This window comes from Spermophilus citellus (genome assembly GCF_964194105.1).
Source record: "Spermophilus citellus genome assembly, chromosome: 2".
Lineage (NCBI taxonomy): Eukaryota > Metazoa > Chordata > Mammalia > Rodentia > Sciuridae > Spermophilus > Spermophilus citellus.
In genome coordinates, this window is record NC_138183.1 from 69,875,835 (window position 1) to 69,891,603 (window position 15,769).

Here is a 15,769-nt window from a genome sequence, read left to right on the forward strand (position 1 = left end):
ATCCCTGCTTATTTTGGACTCATGAATAATTTGGACAATAATACAGATAGTCCATTCTCTTAACCCAGAAGGCAGGCATTCCATAAGTATTGGAGACATGAATGGATGAATGGAAGAAATGAATTATGTCTATTCTTGACCAAAGTTCTAGCTTTTCTGATTACAGCCCTAAAAATTTGTCATTCATATTTCTCAAAAACAAAGTCTTATTTAATTGATAACTTGACCCGTGCATTGTTAAGTAGCTTTTATACCAAGTTACTGTTTTCAGAGATCCTCTTTCCACAAGTAGAAATGACATAAAACAAGATCATCTCCTTAGTTTATTTTTTTTTCTAGAGTCCTTAGCATGCTACATTAACCTGACAAAGCTTAATCTTGTGTTCATTTCACAATACATTTCATGCAGTTCACAGCTGTGATTGGTTTTACATTGACATTACACATGTTTCGATTCAGCCATGTGAAAAGAATATTCTTAATGGAGTTTGTCTCTGAAAACTGTCCAAGCTTAAATAAGCATCTGAGCAGTTTGCTCTATTCTGAAGTGCAGTCTCTCTTTAAAATGCAAGAAGGATTTTTAATGTAAGAGTATAATGTCCCTGTTTATAGTCCATTTGCAACTGAACCACTTCCTTTAGGTTTCACATATCCTGAGGAATCCTCTTTTACAAAAACGCATTCAAGTATACTAGATTATTTAATATTCCAGGTTGAGTTTAGGAGCAAGGCTGACCTTCAGCTTTATATCCCCAAATAAATCTCCCACGGACCCCAGCCTTCCCAGCACTATTCTTTGCATTAGACTCTCTTTTACAATAAACATTCAGCACTAAAGCCACAGAGCAGAGCTATTTGGCATTTTCCAGTGAAGTGCAAGAAATTAAATAAGTTATGTTTTTATTGCTAATGTATAGAATATCAAGCACAGTCACTTTGTCAAACAGAAGGAAAGGGTATACACTAGATGTGGCCTCTCCTGGGGGACCCCAGGGTTGAGATGCACAGAAAGTGTCACCTGGTCACCACCCATGCACTACCACTCTAAGAGGATGTGTTGAGTATTCTGGAGTCCGAGGAGTCAGACCTCTCATCATAGTCATCCTCGGTGTAAATGGACTGCTTTGTCACAATTGGACACCCATCCTCAGGAATGGAGATCCGAGGGTCTTCCGAGGCGCGCGTGGGGAGGACAGGCGAGCTTCTGAAAACGCTGGTGGAGTTACTGGGGAAGGGACTGACATACTGGGACCTCAGCTGGTACTGCTGCTGCAGCGTCATGGTGTTCCACAGGGTGACATCGTTGGGCAAAAAGGGGCTTGACTGGTTTCTTGCCAGTGTGTTCCTCAGCATCAGTGGGTACCGGGGTGGCTGGGGGAAAGGGTGCTGTAGAGGCACGGCCAAGGGGTTGGGGACAACATTACTAGAGTCCGCAGAAAACCTCAACGTGTCTGGGACTCTAAAGGCGGAGCCCACGGACCATTTGGACGAAGAGATGGGGTAGGAGCTCAAGGTGTGTTCAAAGATGTGCCCGTTAGACGGCAGCACGAGGCTCTCGGCTTCCGCAGAAGTTCGCTCAGCACCGCTCACTGAAGACCGGCTGGACAGAAGGACTTCCACAGCGCTCACCAGGTCCCCGCCGCAGCCTTTCAGGATGAGCTCGAGCACCGTGGGCTTCTGGTTGGGGAAGATCTTTTTCAACACTTCAAGCGGGGGTCTGTTGGCTTTCAAGCTGAAAGGCAGAGACACGGTCCCTGATGGGCCCTCAATCAGGAGGTGATTCTGCTCGGCGTGGTACTTGGGGCTGCCAGGCCTACTCTCTGGGTTGCCTCCGTTTTTCTGGACGGCGTAGCCCCCTTCATCCACCGACACTATTTCCGGGCTCTCAGGGGTGAAGCAGCTCTTACTCTTAGCCACATCTGGGGAGCTCCTCTGGTCCGTGTCTTTGTCACTGAAGACCTCAGCATTGTCTGCAGAGTTGCCATCTCCAAGTCGTTCTTCAGTCAGATCTGAAAAGCAGAGAACAGCTGAGTTAATCCTTTCCTGATGTGCGTAAAGAGGAACAGATGTGTTCAGGAGAGAGCTGTACACAGGCTTCTTGGAAGAGGAAATGCATCTCAGTGGGTCATAACATACTACCATCCTAGAAAAAAAAAAGAAATCCAAACTACATCACTGACAAATGGGGAAAAAACTGTAAATAAAATCTAAAATCAGAGTGGTTTCTCAGAATGCTGTGTACATGAAAGCTTGCCTTAAACACAGAACAGCTATGTGATCCTATAACCATGGAAGACCTGGCTTTGGAGCAGTCATAGCCTCTGTGAGTCTGAACTGGGGAGAGGAGCACCAGAGTACAACCCAGGGAAGCAGGAAAAGAAGCCCTGGCTTGTCCTCCAGCTCCCCTTCTGAAGGTGAGGAGGTCCCTTTGTAATCCAGGACATCATCAGCTGTTGCACAACCCACATACTTATAGGGAATTTTAATATTTCAAATCTGTTTTCCCATAAGCTGATTTGTGTTAATATGTCTCTGTGTACCAGACAGTGTGCTTCACCAGGTTGTCATGTACAACAACTAGTAAATGGGATTTCCAGAGCAAAAGAAAGATACCACTATAGAGTTGAAATCTTTTTTAAAAAATCCTACTCAGAGGGCATGGCAAACTCAGTTGCCTGTAACCTGCACTAGAGGGCAAACAAAACCAGTTGTGAATTCTGGACAGCTGGACAGGTTGCTGGAGAGGAAAAAGGAAATGGCTGGAAAGGGTTTGTGAGACTGTACAGGGAGTAACACCCATCAGTGACACCACAGATCCACAGACCCACGTCCATGGGTAGCAACAAGTAGATATGTCTGTTTTGTTAGTAAAGGTCATAAAAATGACTTAAAGGTAGATTGATTGATTGATTGATTTTTGCAGTGCTGGGGTCTGGAATCAAGGCCTCTTGCTTGCTAGGCAAGCACTCTGCCATTAAGTCATACTCCCAGCCCCCAAAGTAGCTTTTGAATTATATTAAAAGAAGAAGGGAAAAAACTTCCCCAATAAAGCTGAGACTTGCTATGAAATAAACCAGTTGCAAATTTGACATTTTGACCTAAGACACTGTCCCCAATATGGGCCAGTATTACAGTGCTAAACAGGCAGAAAGAAGAGGGTAAGAGTGGGTTGTTTTGTAGTAGTAAATTCTAACAGACCTCTATAATAAAGGGACCTATTTTTTAAGCTAACATGCAATACACATATAGAGTTTTATCCTCTTTTTAAAAACATGTACTTAGAGGGGCTGGGCTGTAGCTCAATGGTACAGCACTTGCCTAGCATGCATGAGGCACTGGGTTTGATCCTTGGCACCACATAAAAATAAACAAAATAAAGGCATTCTATATATCTATAACTAAAAATTTTTTTAATTAAACTTTTTTTTTAAAAAAAAGCATATACTTGGACTGGGGCTGTAGCTCAGTAGTAGAGCACTAGCCTAGCATGTTCAAGGCCCTTGGTTGATCCCCAGCACCACAAAAACAAAAACATAACAAACAACAAAATGCTATACATATATATTAGTTGTGGCTACTCAATCCAGGGTAACTGATCTGAAGATAAAAATTCCTAATGACTCAGTCAACTGTTGGCTTGCCTATGTTTTCATCTGCCCTTCCTGAATAGCCTCATTGTAGTCCTCTCTATGGGCACACCTGATCACCAGCAGATAGCCAGCCGGTGAAATTTCATCAAAGCAGCTTCCAGAAACTATCTTCTCCTATTTATTGTTATTTATTTTAAAAACCTGAAACAAAGGCCCATTTATGAACGTTTTTCTAATGTGGCATGTGTTTTAAGTATAAATGAAAAACAAAACTTTGTTTTCTTACATGACAATAAATACGAGTAAAACATTAAGTATGTTTTAAAATATTTTTATATGTGTGCAACTTTTGATCATAAATCGGATACAAATTCACACTTATGCAAATTTAATTAAACTGTTTCTTTTTCAATACAAAACATTAAGTATCCAATATGGGGCTCACTTGCAATCCACACACATGAAGCCAGCTTTGCTTTGTTTGATGACTCTGGAACACAACCTATCTTTACAAGAAAATTTGACATCTTTTCTCCTACAACTTCCTAGATCAGGGACCCCAACGTTCTCTTCCCAGTTATTGTAGTATATGAATCCATCTCCCTAATCCACAAGACAAAAACAGCAACAAAAGTTTCTATGGATTCACATTCTAAATAATCAACTATACCTATTCAAATTTTCCTTACAACCCCATACATACCTCTTGTCTGTTTCTCTATTATTAAATGCTGGAAAATGAGTAGACAGTGATAGTATGTTGACTCAGCAATGAAATGGGAATACAATTGGACTTTGGCCCTTATTTAATGGAGCTCGAGAAAACAAGTCCAGTACTCTAGCCAGGTAAATATGGACATAAGATAATGTTTGAAATATTATATGTCTCCAAACCCTTTTGTTGTTTAATTTTAGCTTATCAGCATCAGGTATTTATATTCCTTTCATATGCAAGACATGGAGGGAAATAGAATAAAGAGTGGAAAATATCAGGAAGTATAAGATTCATCCCTAACATGTGGAACCTATTATTTGGGGGGGAAATAGGATGCACATGCAGCAGGTAAAGCAAATGCAGCCAGGCAAGACTTTCTAAGCATCCAACATGATGGACGTTGTAAACCAATGTTCTGTCAGGACTATGTACAATAGCTATTGGTAGAAGCAACACAAATGTTCATCAACAGATGAATGGATAAATAAAAGGCAGCACATACATATGATGGAATATTACTCAGCCCCTAAAGAGAATGAAATTCTGATACAAGCTACAACATGGTTAAACCTTGAAAACATTATGCTATCTGAAATAAAGAAAAATAGTATGACCCTACTCTTATGAGATACCTAGAATGGGCAAATACATAAAGACAGAAAATAGAATGGTAATTATCAGGGGTGGAGGAAGAGAGAATGGGGAGTTACTGTTTAATGCATGAGGAGTTTCAGTTTAGGATGATGAAGAAGTTCTAGAAATGGCTGGTGTTGATATCTGAACAACCACTGAATTGTATACCTAAAATGGCTAATATGGAATGCTTTATGTTATATAATTTTTATCACAACACAAAAGAAAAAATATAATACATAGTAATCAGAAACATAGGAGATGGTGAGGATTTTTTAAAACTTTTTTAGTTGTAATTGGACAATATCTTTATTTATTTTTATGTGGTGCTGAGGATTGAACCCAGTGCCTCACAGGTGCAAGGTAAGTGCTTTACCACTGAGCTACAGCCCCAGCCCCAGGATTTTTTAAGTAAAAGCAATGACGTTTCTTCTTAGGGATAAAGGGTGTATTAGGACAGCTAGAAAGCTCAAAACTCAGCTATTTCTTAAAAATGGGAACATAAAAATAGCTTTGTGGTTTTTAAGAAATATTTTTTAGTTGTTCATGGACCTTTACTTTATTTATGTATTTGTATGCTGTGCTGAGAATCGAACCCAGTGCCTCACACATGCTAGGCAAGTGTTCTACCACTGCACTACAATCCCAGCCCTAGCTTTGTGTTTTAAAAGCTAGGGCTGGGATTGTGTTTTAAATTTTACTCATCTTGAATGTGTTTCAAACACTGGGAACATTTCAGGAAAAAAATGTTTAAATCTCTCAACCAAATTCACTCTTCCATAGTGTACTTTAAGTCTCCCAAAGAGGTAGAGTGACCCAAAGAGCAGAAGGTTAGTTGAGAGAATTAGAGAATGTTATTCTGACTAATCTAATAGATCTACATTACAAAAATAAAGCATTTTTTAAAGGTGACAACAGATATATTCTCCCCATCTACTGGATACTAGATGGCAGGATTATAAGTCCAAATTCTCTTTGTAAGTCCAAAATTCCACTTTTGTATCCAGTTTCCTAGGTTCTGCAGGTCAACAAGAGGTCCCAGATCACAGGAGCGCCTTTCTGTTGGTTGTGCTAGCTTTGGTCTCTGCCAGGGCACCATGTACTTTGGTTACTTCTTAAAAAGGGTGAGAGGTGGTACCGAATCATCCACCCTTCTCCACAGATTTCTTGGCTGACCAGCACTCTCCATTTGGGTATCCAGGCTATAGCTAAAAAGTGAGAAATGCTGACAGGATGTCAAAAGAATCAAATCTACAAACTCAGGGCATCCCAACCAACTAAGCTCAGCACTGCTTATGCTGTGTTCAAAGGAAAAATAGAAGATAATGAAAGAAACAAGGTCCAAAGTTCAAACACCTGAGCAGCACATAAAGTCCTACTAGGAGGTCCAGGGCCAACAGAATCCTCATCCACATCCAAGGTTATTGGGGTTTCAAAATTGAGCAAAGAAAGACTGGCCTCCAAACTCACACCAAGGTAACTCCTCATCCAACAATAATTTCAGAAAGGTAGAATATATAGTGCCTGCAAGTTTGTGGCACTATGGTGGCTAGGACTTGGTTGTATTAATGTACCTAAACTAAATGCATTATAAATTATTCTATTTTAAATACAGATTTTTCAGAAGTAATTATAGAGGGTAAGTTTTGAGTTGTGATAAATTGTAATTTAATAACAGGTGTTTCTTTACATCTCTAAATTTTTTTCCTAAATGGACTTTACAAATTGTTCAAGTTGGTTTAAAATACAAAGGCCTTTCTAGATGATGAAATGTGAAACTGCCAACTAACAAAATGAAACAGGAAATGCTCCTGAAACACTTTCCTGTCTTTCTTCTTGAAACTGAGACCCCAATTCCTAGAACATAAGGAGTAAGAGTATATTTCAACTGATATTTTAAACTCTAGTATTTGGGTAGAGAAAGCTAAAGCTACTAGTCAAAAAGTAGAAAGAAATAAATTTTATCTGATATTATAAATCAGTAATTGATTGTCATAGAATGTGCTATTTCTAATGTAAAACATTCAAATGTTTCTAAAATTTTTACTAAACATTTGTGATTAGATTTCATATTTCATGGCAAAAAATACAGCTGTCTCTGAAATAAGCTTTTCACTAATGTAATGATTTTTTGAAACAAGTAGATATTCAATTAAGAAAAAAAGTTTTTTATGGATAATAATGCGACCAACTTTAAAATGTGTATGCCATAAGAGTCATGAGACTTTTTTTTAACTGCAAAACTTTTAACTAAGTAGAGAAAATAATGATTTACATAAAAAGCTATTTCAAAATCCAGAATTACAGTTTGCAAAATCTAACTTTCTCTGGATTTTATTTTTCATATAAAAACACAGTTCTGTAAAAAAAAAAATCTCTGTATTCATTTTGAGTATTTTGAGAAAGACCACCACACATATAAAACAAACATTCTGCACAAAACACATAAAAAACATCTTTCTGACTTAAATGTCATGAATTTTCTACATTCTACCCAATTATATCTACAAAACCGAAATATATCTGACAACCAAAATGAAAACCCAAAAGCTCTGGAATAAGAGAGCAACTTCCTAGCTCAGTATCAAAGTTCTGTTCACTTAAGCTTTGGTAATGCACCTTTAAGTAACAGTTCCCTGACAGGTAGATTTCTAAGCCTAGCATTTCATAGCAATAGCAGAAGAACACAGGCTCTGGAGGGACCTCTGCCCAGTCAGTATTCTAACCAGGGACAAGCTTTCACACTTTCTGCAACTGTTGTTAGCTCACACTAGAGGTGATGACTCATAAAAAGCTGAATGGTTGGAAATTTGAAATGTAACAGGTAATGAATCTTGGTCTAAAATCTTTCCTTTTCTTCCTGGGGGCAGGATTTGTAAAAGTAACAAGTCATGCTTTGCTTCTAAAAATCATTAGCAACACTAATTTACTTATATATAAAGGAATCAAGATGGTTCCCTGGGATCAATGTTTTGAGGGGCCATTGGTATCAAGGACAGGGTTGGCTTAAGGGAGTATAGTTTGTGACTGTGGACTTCATATATCTTGCAAAATTTTAGTTTTGATCTCTATCTCAACTCAGAAGGGAGCACTTTTCAAGAAGTAGAGGAGAAATTACCTACAAATCTACCTGTTTATTTCTAATTTACAAAAATACAGCTGGTTACTCATTTATCCCTCTATTTAACAAATACTCTTAAATCCTTTACTATGCACTGTGCTAGGTAAGATTATACACAGATGATCATCAAAACATTACCTTTAGGCCACCAAGGTATTTATGGTTTACTAACTAATCCTGTAAAATTCCAAGTTATCTGCTCAGTTGGTCAGATTTTACCATGAAACACAGCAAGAAACTCAGAAGCCAGCAGTCCGGCAGACTAGTGTCTTCATGGGTGGAAATATTGTTGTAAACATTCACACTTAAAGACTATGGATGCTACAGATATGAACACTGAACGAAACAAAATAATCATCAGTGGAGAAAAGTAGAACTTTGATATCAGCTTGTAAAATCTATGTGTGCCTAGTAATTGCAATCAAGAAATTGTAGATTATATGGACAATTGGTGTCCTGGGTGTTGTTTTTCATAATGTTATTGTTACCTGGTAGTTGATTGAGTTTTTATAGCTGTTTAACTGCATAATAAAATAGGGGGAACCCCGCCTACTTATGTTTTGTTTCTCTTCTGAGGACAGTAGTATGTGTTGCTTGAAGGGATGTGGGAGTCTGGTCACAACCTAACACAGATACAGAGTGATGGACCTTTGATGACTGAGGCCCACCAGACAATCAGAGCCCACAGGACTAGACAAGGGGGTCCCAGAACTTGAGAGGCTAATGGCTGAGGGGTTAAAAGGTGAAACAAGGGAGGAAAGCAAGAGGGGAAGAAGTAAAGAAGAAAAGGAGAGAGGAGGCAGGCAGGCAAATGGATTTTCACCAGGCTCTGTCTTCCTCCCTGTGAGGAAGAAGTGCAACATTTCCAGAAAGGGGCTCCAAGTCCTCCAGGGACTTTGATTTATGAAGATTTACTCCCTTTCCCTCTGTAAGGCTGTTAGCAGAAAGTGCTGACTGGCTGCAGCAAAGAATTTCTCATCAATGCTCTTTGATTGTATTTTGCAAACAAAATGCCTGTTGCTTGGTAACATTTCACTTGAGCCTGACCTTCTCCGAAAGTTATTGCTATCAGATTCGATTTACACTGTCCTCCTGTGATTACTGTAATCTTTTAAACCCGGGAGTTCATCCATCAGGGAAAAGAAAAGTTGGTTGTGTAAGTGGAGAGCACAGCTCTCCACCAGATTTATAATACTGGGAGTGTGCTGGGGGGAGACTCTTCCCCGGAGGGCAGTGGACTCTGGTTCCCAGACATGGAACACTCTGGGTTTTCCTGCCCGCCCAGTTCTCAGGCCATAAGATGGACACCAGCCTCCCTGTGGCCCTAGAGGCAACTGGTTCCGCTGAGTTCTGCAGCCTAGGGTGGCTAAAATAACCAGATGCCCAGTTAAGTCCCAGTAATAGCTGACTTTTTTTTTTTTTTTTTTTTTTTTTTTTTTGGTGGTGGTGGTGTAATGGGGAGGTCGGTTAGCATGCTTTTTGCTAAATCTGGCAAGCCATCTCAGGGCTCCTTTGGACTGAGAAAGTAAGAAGTCCCGTAGACTGTGGGTGAAGGAGCAGCGTCCCCGAGGCCGAGTGCAGGAATGGCTGGGTCACGGCTAGAGCCTGCTCTTTGGCGGACACTGCACCCGGTTCCCCAGTAGCTGAGAGTTAGGAAGGACCGGGGCCCAGAGAAGCCGAGCGACCCCACAAACGATCGCTCCCTGCCATTCGGTCCAGGGAGAGGAAAGGGAGAGCCAGGATCCCTGTCCCAGGCCAGCTGCTCCCCCTGCCCCATCCACGCCCACCGCCCTGCACCAAGCGCTCTTAGCTGTCCGTGCACCCGCTTGCAAGACCAAGGGCTAGAACGTCCCAAACCACCCCCGCCGGCTACGCCGCGGAGTCCCACCCAGCCAGGTTTGAAAGAGGCAGTCACATTTTTTTTTTTTTTACCTAGTTGGTTTTTGCTTTTTAAGGCCTCACTTCCAGACTTAGTTTTTCATTTCATAGGTACCGTTCACAAACGACTTTTAATTATTTCCCGCTTCTTTCTTCCCTCCTAGCCTGCAGTCACAGAAAATTTCCGTTCCCGGCCTGGATGAGTATTCCCCTAACAGCTATTATATTTGCAGGTGCTTCTATTTGGGAGAAACATTTTTTTTCAAAAAAAAGCAAAATTAAGCCGGGCTCCGTGGTGCATGCCTGTAATCCCAGCAGCTCCAGAGGCTGAGGTAGGAGGATCACAAGTTCAAAGCCAGCCTCAGCGAGGCCCTAAGCAACTTAGTGAGACCATGTCTCAAAATAAAAATCATAAAAAAGGCTCGGGATGTGGTTAAATGCCCCTGGAGTTCAATCCCTGGTGCCAACAAAACAAAACACCCAAAATTTAAATTAGGAAGCAGATGGGGGAAGACCCAATCAAACTGAAGCTGAAAACCCAGAGCAAGCATAAAAATGTAAAGATGCCCAGAGCAAAGAAGAGGCATGAGATAAAATAAAATAAAGGCAGTTTCTTCAAATCTTCTAACTTGTCTCCCTGTAGTTAATCTTGTCCTCTCCTTTCAGAAGAAATAGACTGGAAAGGAGGTCTACTTTCCTATTTGATCCTGTTCTCTTAATTCTAACCAAATAGGTTTTGATTTCTTTCTCCCTTAAGAACATTTAAAAGATTTTTGTATACATATTTATTTTGATGTCAGATATAGACCTAAGAACAATCTACAGCCACAGATCATTCCTGTCCAGGTACCACGGGCTTTGGCCACCCAGGACACTCTACTGGAGGAAAAATTGGGGATAGGTAAAAGTTTGGGGGTAAAAAGCCACAACACAGGACTGTAACTTCAGCTTCTCACCTTGGCTGTGACCCTTAACTTCCCTCAGCTCTGGAGCCATGGTCCTGAAAGGCTGGCGAGGTTGGTTGAGACTGCTGATTCAGACATACTAACAGTTGAAAGATGTCCCTGCTTCCTGTGATATTTTCATGGGGGGAGGGGTATGAGGAAAAGTAGAGGGAATTTAGGAGTATAAGTGAATTCCATAGTATGTATAAAGAAACTAATTTACAATTTGAGGCTTAATCAAAAATCTAGTAATTCCAAGTCAGTAATTGATAGTAATCATCGATAGTGCAGAAGAAATCTACACTTAAAAAGACAAAAAGAATATTACAATCCATAGCTAGAAGTAAAGATCATTAGAATATGGAAATTCTCCTTAGAACCACATTGAAAGGGATGTTCAAAAACACTGTTGGATTCCTTTAAAGAATCTGAAACAGAATTTGGGAAAGGTATCTTCCAGTTACAAAACTTAGCTTTGGTATTAAGATGTTGCTCCCTGAACTTGAAGGTCTTTCTCTAGGATGCACAGCAAACACACTCTTCTTTAAGATATGTGCTTTTCTCAAAGATTTCTAGAGAGGAAAAACATTCTATGAGCTGGTGGTACCTTCATTTCTACCCAAGAAAAAAAAAAGAAAATCTCTCTACTGCTATGTTCTACAGAGGCCTTCAAAGTTCACAAAGAAACAGATCTGCATCATTTGCCAGAAGATAAGAGATTTCTATGCATGAGTATTTACTGTACTTGTGGATCTACCTTTCGAATACAGCTTTGCTTACTCTGTATATATTGTGAGCTACTTATAAAGGAGTATGATATGCTTCTAAATATCCCTGATATGTTACATCAAATACATTAAATATAACTGCCCCCCAAAAAAGGTGTAACCCATATAACAACAAGCATTCTCAGCCAGTTTTCTCTAACTTAAACCCCAAATAGACTTTCTCTTTATGTACACTGCATAGAATGGGTTTGCCTGTGTGCTTATAATTCCTAGTGAAAAATAATTATCTGCTCTTTTTCCTGTCCCACTTCATTGGATAGGTGACTGGCTATTTAAAAAAAAAAAAAGAATTATGCGGTCAAACTGAATGAAAGAAACTGAAACAAAAGTTGTGCAAATCAACATACAAGGTATATGGTAGGCTGGAAGCCTAGCCCTAGGATTGCTGGCTCAATCCCTCAAAATAATCACTCGTACCTCTCCTTCCAATTACTTGTTTTCAATTTGGAGGGCTCAGCCTATTCCTGAAAACTTGTTAGAAGAGTACCAGGGTGGGTTTGTCCACTTGAAATCTGTTTCCTTTTTTTATTCCTCCAAAGCATGTGTCCTGCTGCTTTTGGAGCTCCAACTCCACCTTCCTTCTTGGCCTCTTTACTACTCCTCCTTCCCTAGCTCTTTTGGATTTGGTAATTCTTTATAAACCATGAACTTTTAGATAATAAAAGAACAATCGGAAGAGCACAGGATGTGAAAGGAATCCCCTCTTGGACAAGAACCACAGAAACCAATGCCAAATTACAGTGGGGTTGTAGGACAGGCAGTCACTGCAAAATGCTACCTCTGACATGAACTCAGAAACCTGCTCTAGTTCTGGTGGCAACGGACCCAGGGAAACTGGAAAAGGAAAAATTAAGAAAATAGGTTAGCCTATAATCACTTCTAGAGTGAGTCCAAACTCTCCTAGTTCCCTTGTTCAAATCTTAAGACAAACAAGGAAGGCAAACAACCTTAAGGAACCACAAGCAAAACCAAAAATTCCTCTTTTGCCCTCTCTTGTTACTCCCTGGCAAATCTGTATATATGAGGAGATGCAGGAACAAAAGAGAGACAACTGGAGGGCAAGTCCTGAGAAATATTCTGCTTTGGACTAAATATCTGAAAAACCCATGTGCAGTAAACTCTTCTGTCCTTAAAACACTCAGTCCTGCCCTCCACATAAGCTGCTCTAAGCACTTCAGGCTTCGAGGGCATAACTGAGCAATGGGGCAGCAGAAGGAACCCTCCAGGCTACCATCAACTCACCAGTGAGTGTGCAGTTTTCCCAGCTCCAACCAGCAATCCAGTGCTCCTGAAAATCTCTCAGGGAAACTATCTTTTGAGTTGTGGGGGAAGGCAATCACTCTTCCTGGGCTCAACTTAAGGAAAGGCTCTGAGCCTTCCAGTTCTTAATTGCAGCACACCTGCTTCCTTCAGGAGATGGACTTTTTTTTTCCTTTGTACATTTGCTCCAGTGAAAGGGGAGCACTGAACACATTCCAGAGTTCCAAGAGCCATCAAAGGAAAGCTTGGACTACCCAGACCAGGACAGAAGCTAGAGGTTTCCCAGGATGAAGAAGAATGAGACTTAACTTGGGAGTGCCACTCAGGAGGCCCACCTCCAGGGCTTAGGGCAGACCCCGAGCCCCAATAAAGCATTGCAGAGGAGGCAGGGAAGAACAGCAGAGGAAAGGGGAGACAAGAAAGTCTTTGCTCCAGACCCAGGGTTTAGCAGCCTGAGGCCCAATCCAGCCTATAACCTGGGAAAGAGCTTGACAGAGTAGTTTTCCTCCCTGTAGATAAAGTTTTGTTTTTATTTCTTTAAACCAGAAGGACAGCCCAGGTGGCCTGGCAAAGGGTGTTAAAGGACCTAGGCGGTTCTGCAAAAGATGACTCTGGACACCCAAGATTCTCGGTCCACTATCAGGTTAGGAGTCTTTCGGGACCTTTTAAATTATCGTTCCTAAAAGGGGCTTCTTTAAACAAATCTCAGGAGACTGGAGGGCACTGGGCGCAGCTAAAAAGGTTATGGGTTCCCCCAAGTTGGAGATAACACGTCCTCGCTCCAATTACCCTAGGCCAAGCTCAGAAGCATGTCCAGTCTGAAAGTCAGCCAAGCTTTGGGCCTTGGCTTCTAAGCTTCACCTCCCCACCCTCAAATGTGAGCTCCTCTAAAACGCGCAGCCAGGAAAAACTGGTCACACAATAATGAGTATGTGCACATGAGTTTAAATTTGGTCCTGTCTCGACTTCTCTATCCTTTGAATTTGACCGGTTCCCCTTAATCTGCGGAAGATGCCTGGCGATGCTTGCCTTTCCCGCGGGGACCCAGAATCCAACTGCACGGGGTCCAGATCGAGGGAAAGTAAGAACCGGCCTAGTGGAGGTAGTAAGAACCGGCCTAGTGGAGGTAGGCCTGGCCAAACTTCCCAAACTTGCCTCCCGAGCAGAACCACAGCAGACGTTCAAGTTTCCCACACGCCTGGCCAAGCTCGCACGCCGCAGACGCTCTTACCTGACTTGGCGAGTTGTGCCTGCAGCGCTCCGGGCTGGGGCTCGGCGGCCCAGCGTAGCGCGGCGGCCGCGGCCAAGTCAGCGGCTGGGCGCGGCGGCGGCGGCGGCGGCGGTTGAGACTGCTGCGAGGTTGGAGGCGGCTGAGGGGTGGCAGCGGCGTCCCCAGGCGGCGGGGGCCCGGGCAGAGCGCGTAGCGAGTCGGGGATAAGGCTCTCCAAGCTCTCGTTGGCCTGCTGCCGGCGCAGCGCCACCTGCGCCGCCATGACTCTCTGCCTCTCAATGATAAGGATGCACTTCTCGCAGGTGCAGTCCTTGAAGCGACAGTAGCGTTTGTGGCCCTTGAGCCAGGACAGCACGCCGTGGTTGCGGCAGCGCGCGCATTTTGGCGTGCGCTGCAGGGGCGCCCGCGGTGGCTGCGACACTGGGCCGCCCATGTACAGGTAGGGGGAACCGTAGCCGTTCATGCCCTGGGCTCCGGGAAGAGTTGGCGAGCTGGCGGCGGGGGCAGGCCAGCGGAGACTGGACAGCGGAGTTGGGGGGTCTGCTCAGGGTGCGGTCTCCGGGTGGCGCGACCCCTGGCAGCCCTGGAGGCCGCGTGCGTTCTGGGGAGGTCAGAGGTACTGCAGCCGACACTCCAGTGGCGATCACAGCTTCGGCCTTACGGGTTCGTGTCCCCACCAATCCCCACGCCAGCGACGTCTCTGCCGGTTGCTGCTTTGGGCTCAGAGCCCAGCCCGCAAGTCCTCCTAAGACGAGGCGCTGCGGCGGCTGCAAGGAGCCGGCAAGAGCTCTGATTAAGGTCTGAGACAGCTGTCTGAAGCTCCGTTGCTTGCTGGCCAGGTCCAGCACCTCCTCCGCCTCCCTCTCTCAACCCCTCCTTCCTTCCCCCCGCCCCACCAGGGTCCTTGTCTCTTTGCACTCCCCACCCCACACCTTCCTTGCGCCCCTAAGGTCCCTGCACTTCACCTTCCTTGCCACCTGCAGCCAGGTCACTCTCGCGGGGGCGCTCAAGGCCCCCTGATCCAAGCCCGCTCCTTTACTCCTTCCCGCCGCCGGAGGGACTGCAGCGTTCGGAACACAGTGGTGCACATAGGGCGGGGAAGGGGAGGATCGGCAGGAGTGAGGGTGGGGGTGCCTGTAAGCGAGTCAGGTGGCCGCTCCCCTACATTCTCATCTACTCTCTTTAGGCCTGATCTGGAGACATTGAGCCTAATGTCGATGTTATACCGACACTCAGTGACAGACACAGTTCCGCGAGGATGGACCTGAGGGAGCTTTGCGGATGCACCCCAGACCTCACTCCGACCGATCCGTTCAGAGTTGTGGTCCCTGTGGCCACAGGAGAGTGGAGTTAGGAGTGACAGGGGTGGTACTGGTTCGGGAAGTTTGGGGTTCTCGATTTCCTTTTGCAGCATTATTTTCCCTCTTTTTGCAAGAAAATGAGCGTTTTTTAAAAACTGACAGTCTGACAACTCATGTTGCAGTCTACCTTTAGTTTTCTACTTCCCCTTCCCTTTTTTAAATAAAAACCAGTCTGTGTCTTGAAGGGCCCAGGAAGTGCTCACCGCTGGGTCTAAACTCTCAGAGAGCGGGACCAAGGAGCCAAGTTA

The 15,769-nt window shown here is 43.3% G+C and overlaps 1 protein-coding gene across 1 annotated transcript; it reads right to left on the reverse strand.

Annotated features, from left to right (window-relative positions):
- Window positions 1–1,044: 1,044 nt before the first annotated feature.
- Window positions 1,045–14,623, reverse strand: DMRT3 (doublesex and mab-3 related transcription factor 3; the record flags this gene model as incomplete). The annotated part of the gene is made up of 2 exons (XM_081279809.1): window positions 1,045–2,009; window positions 14,161–14,623. The coding sequence occupies 2 exons, from the start codon at window positions 14,621–14,623 to the stop codon at window positions 1,045–1,047; spliced, it is 1,428 nt and encodes a 475-aa protein (XP_081135935.1).
- Window positions 14,624–15,769: the final 1,146 nt, after the last annotated feature.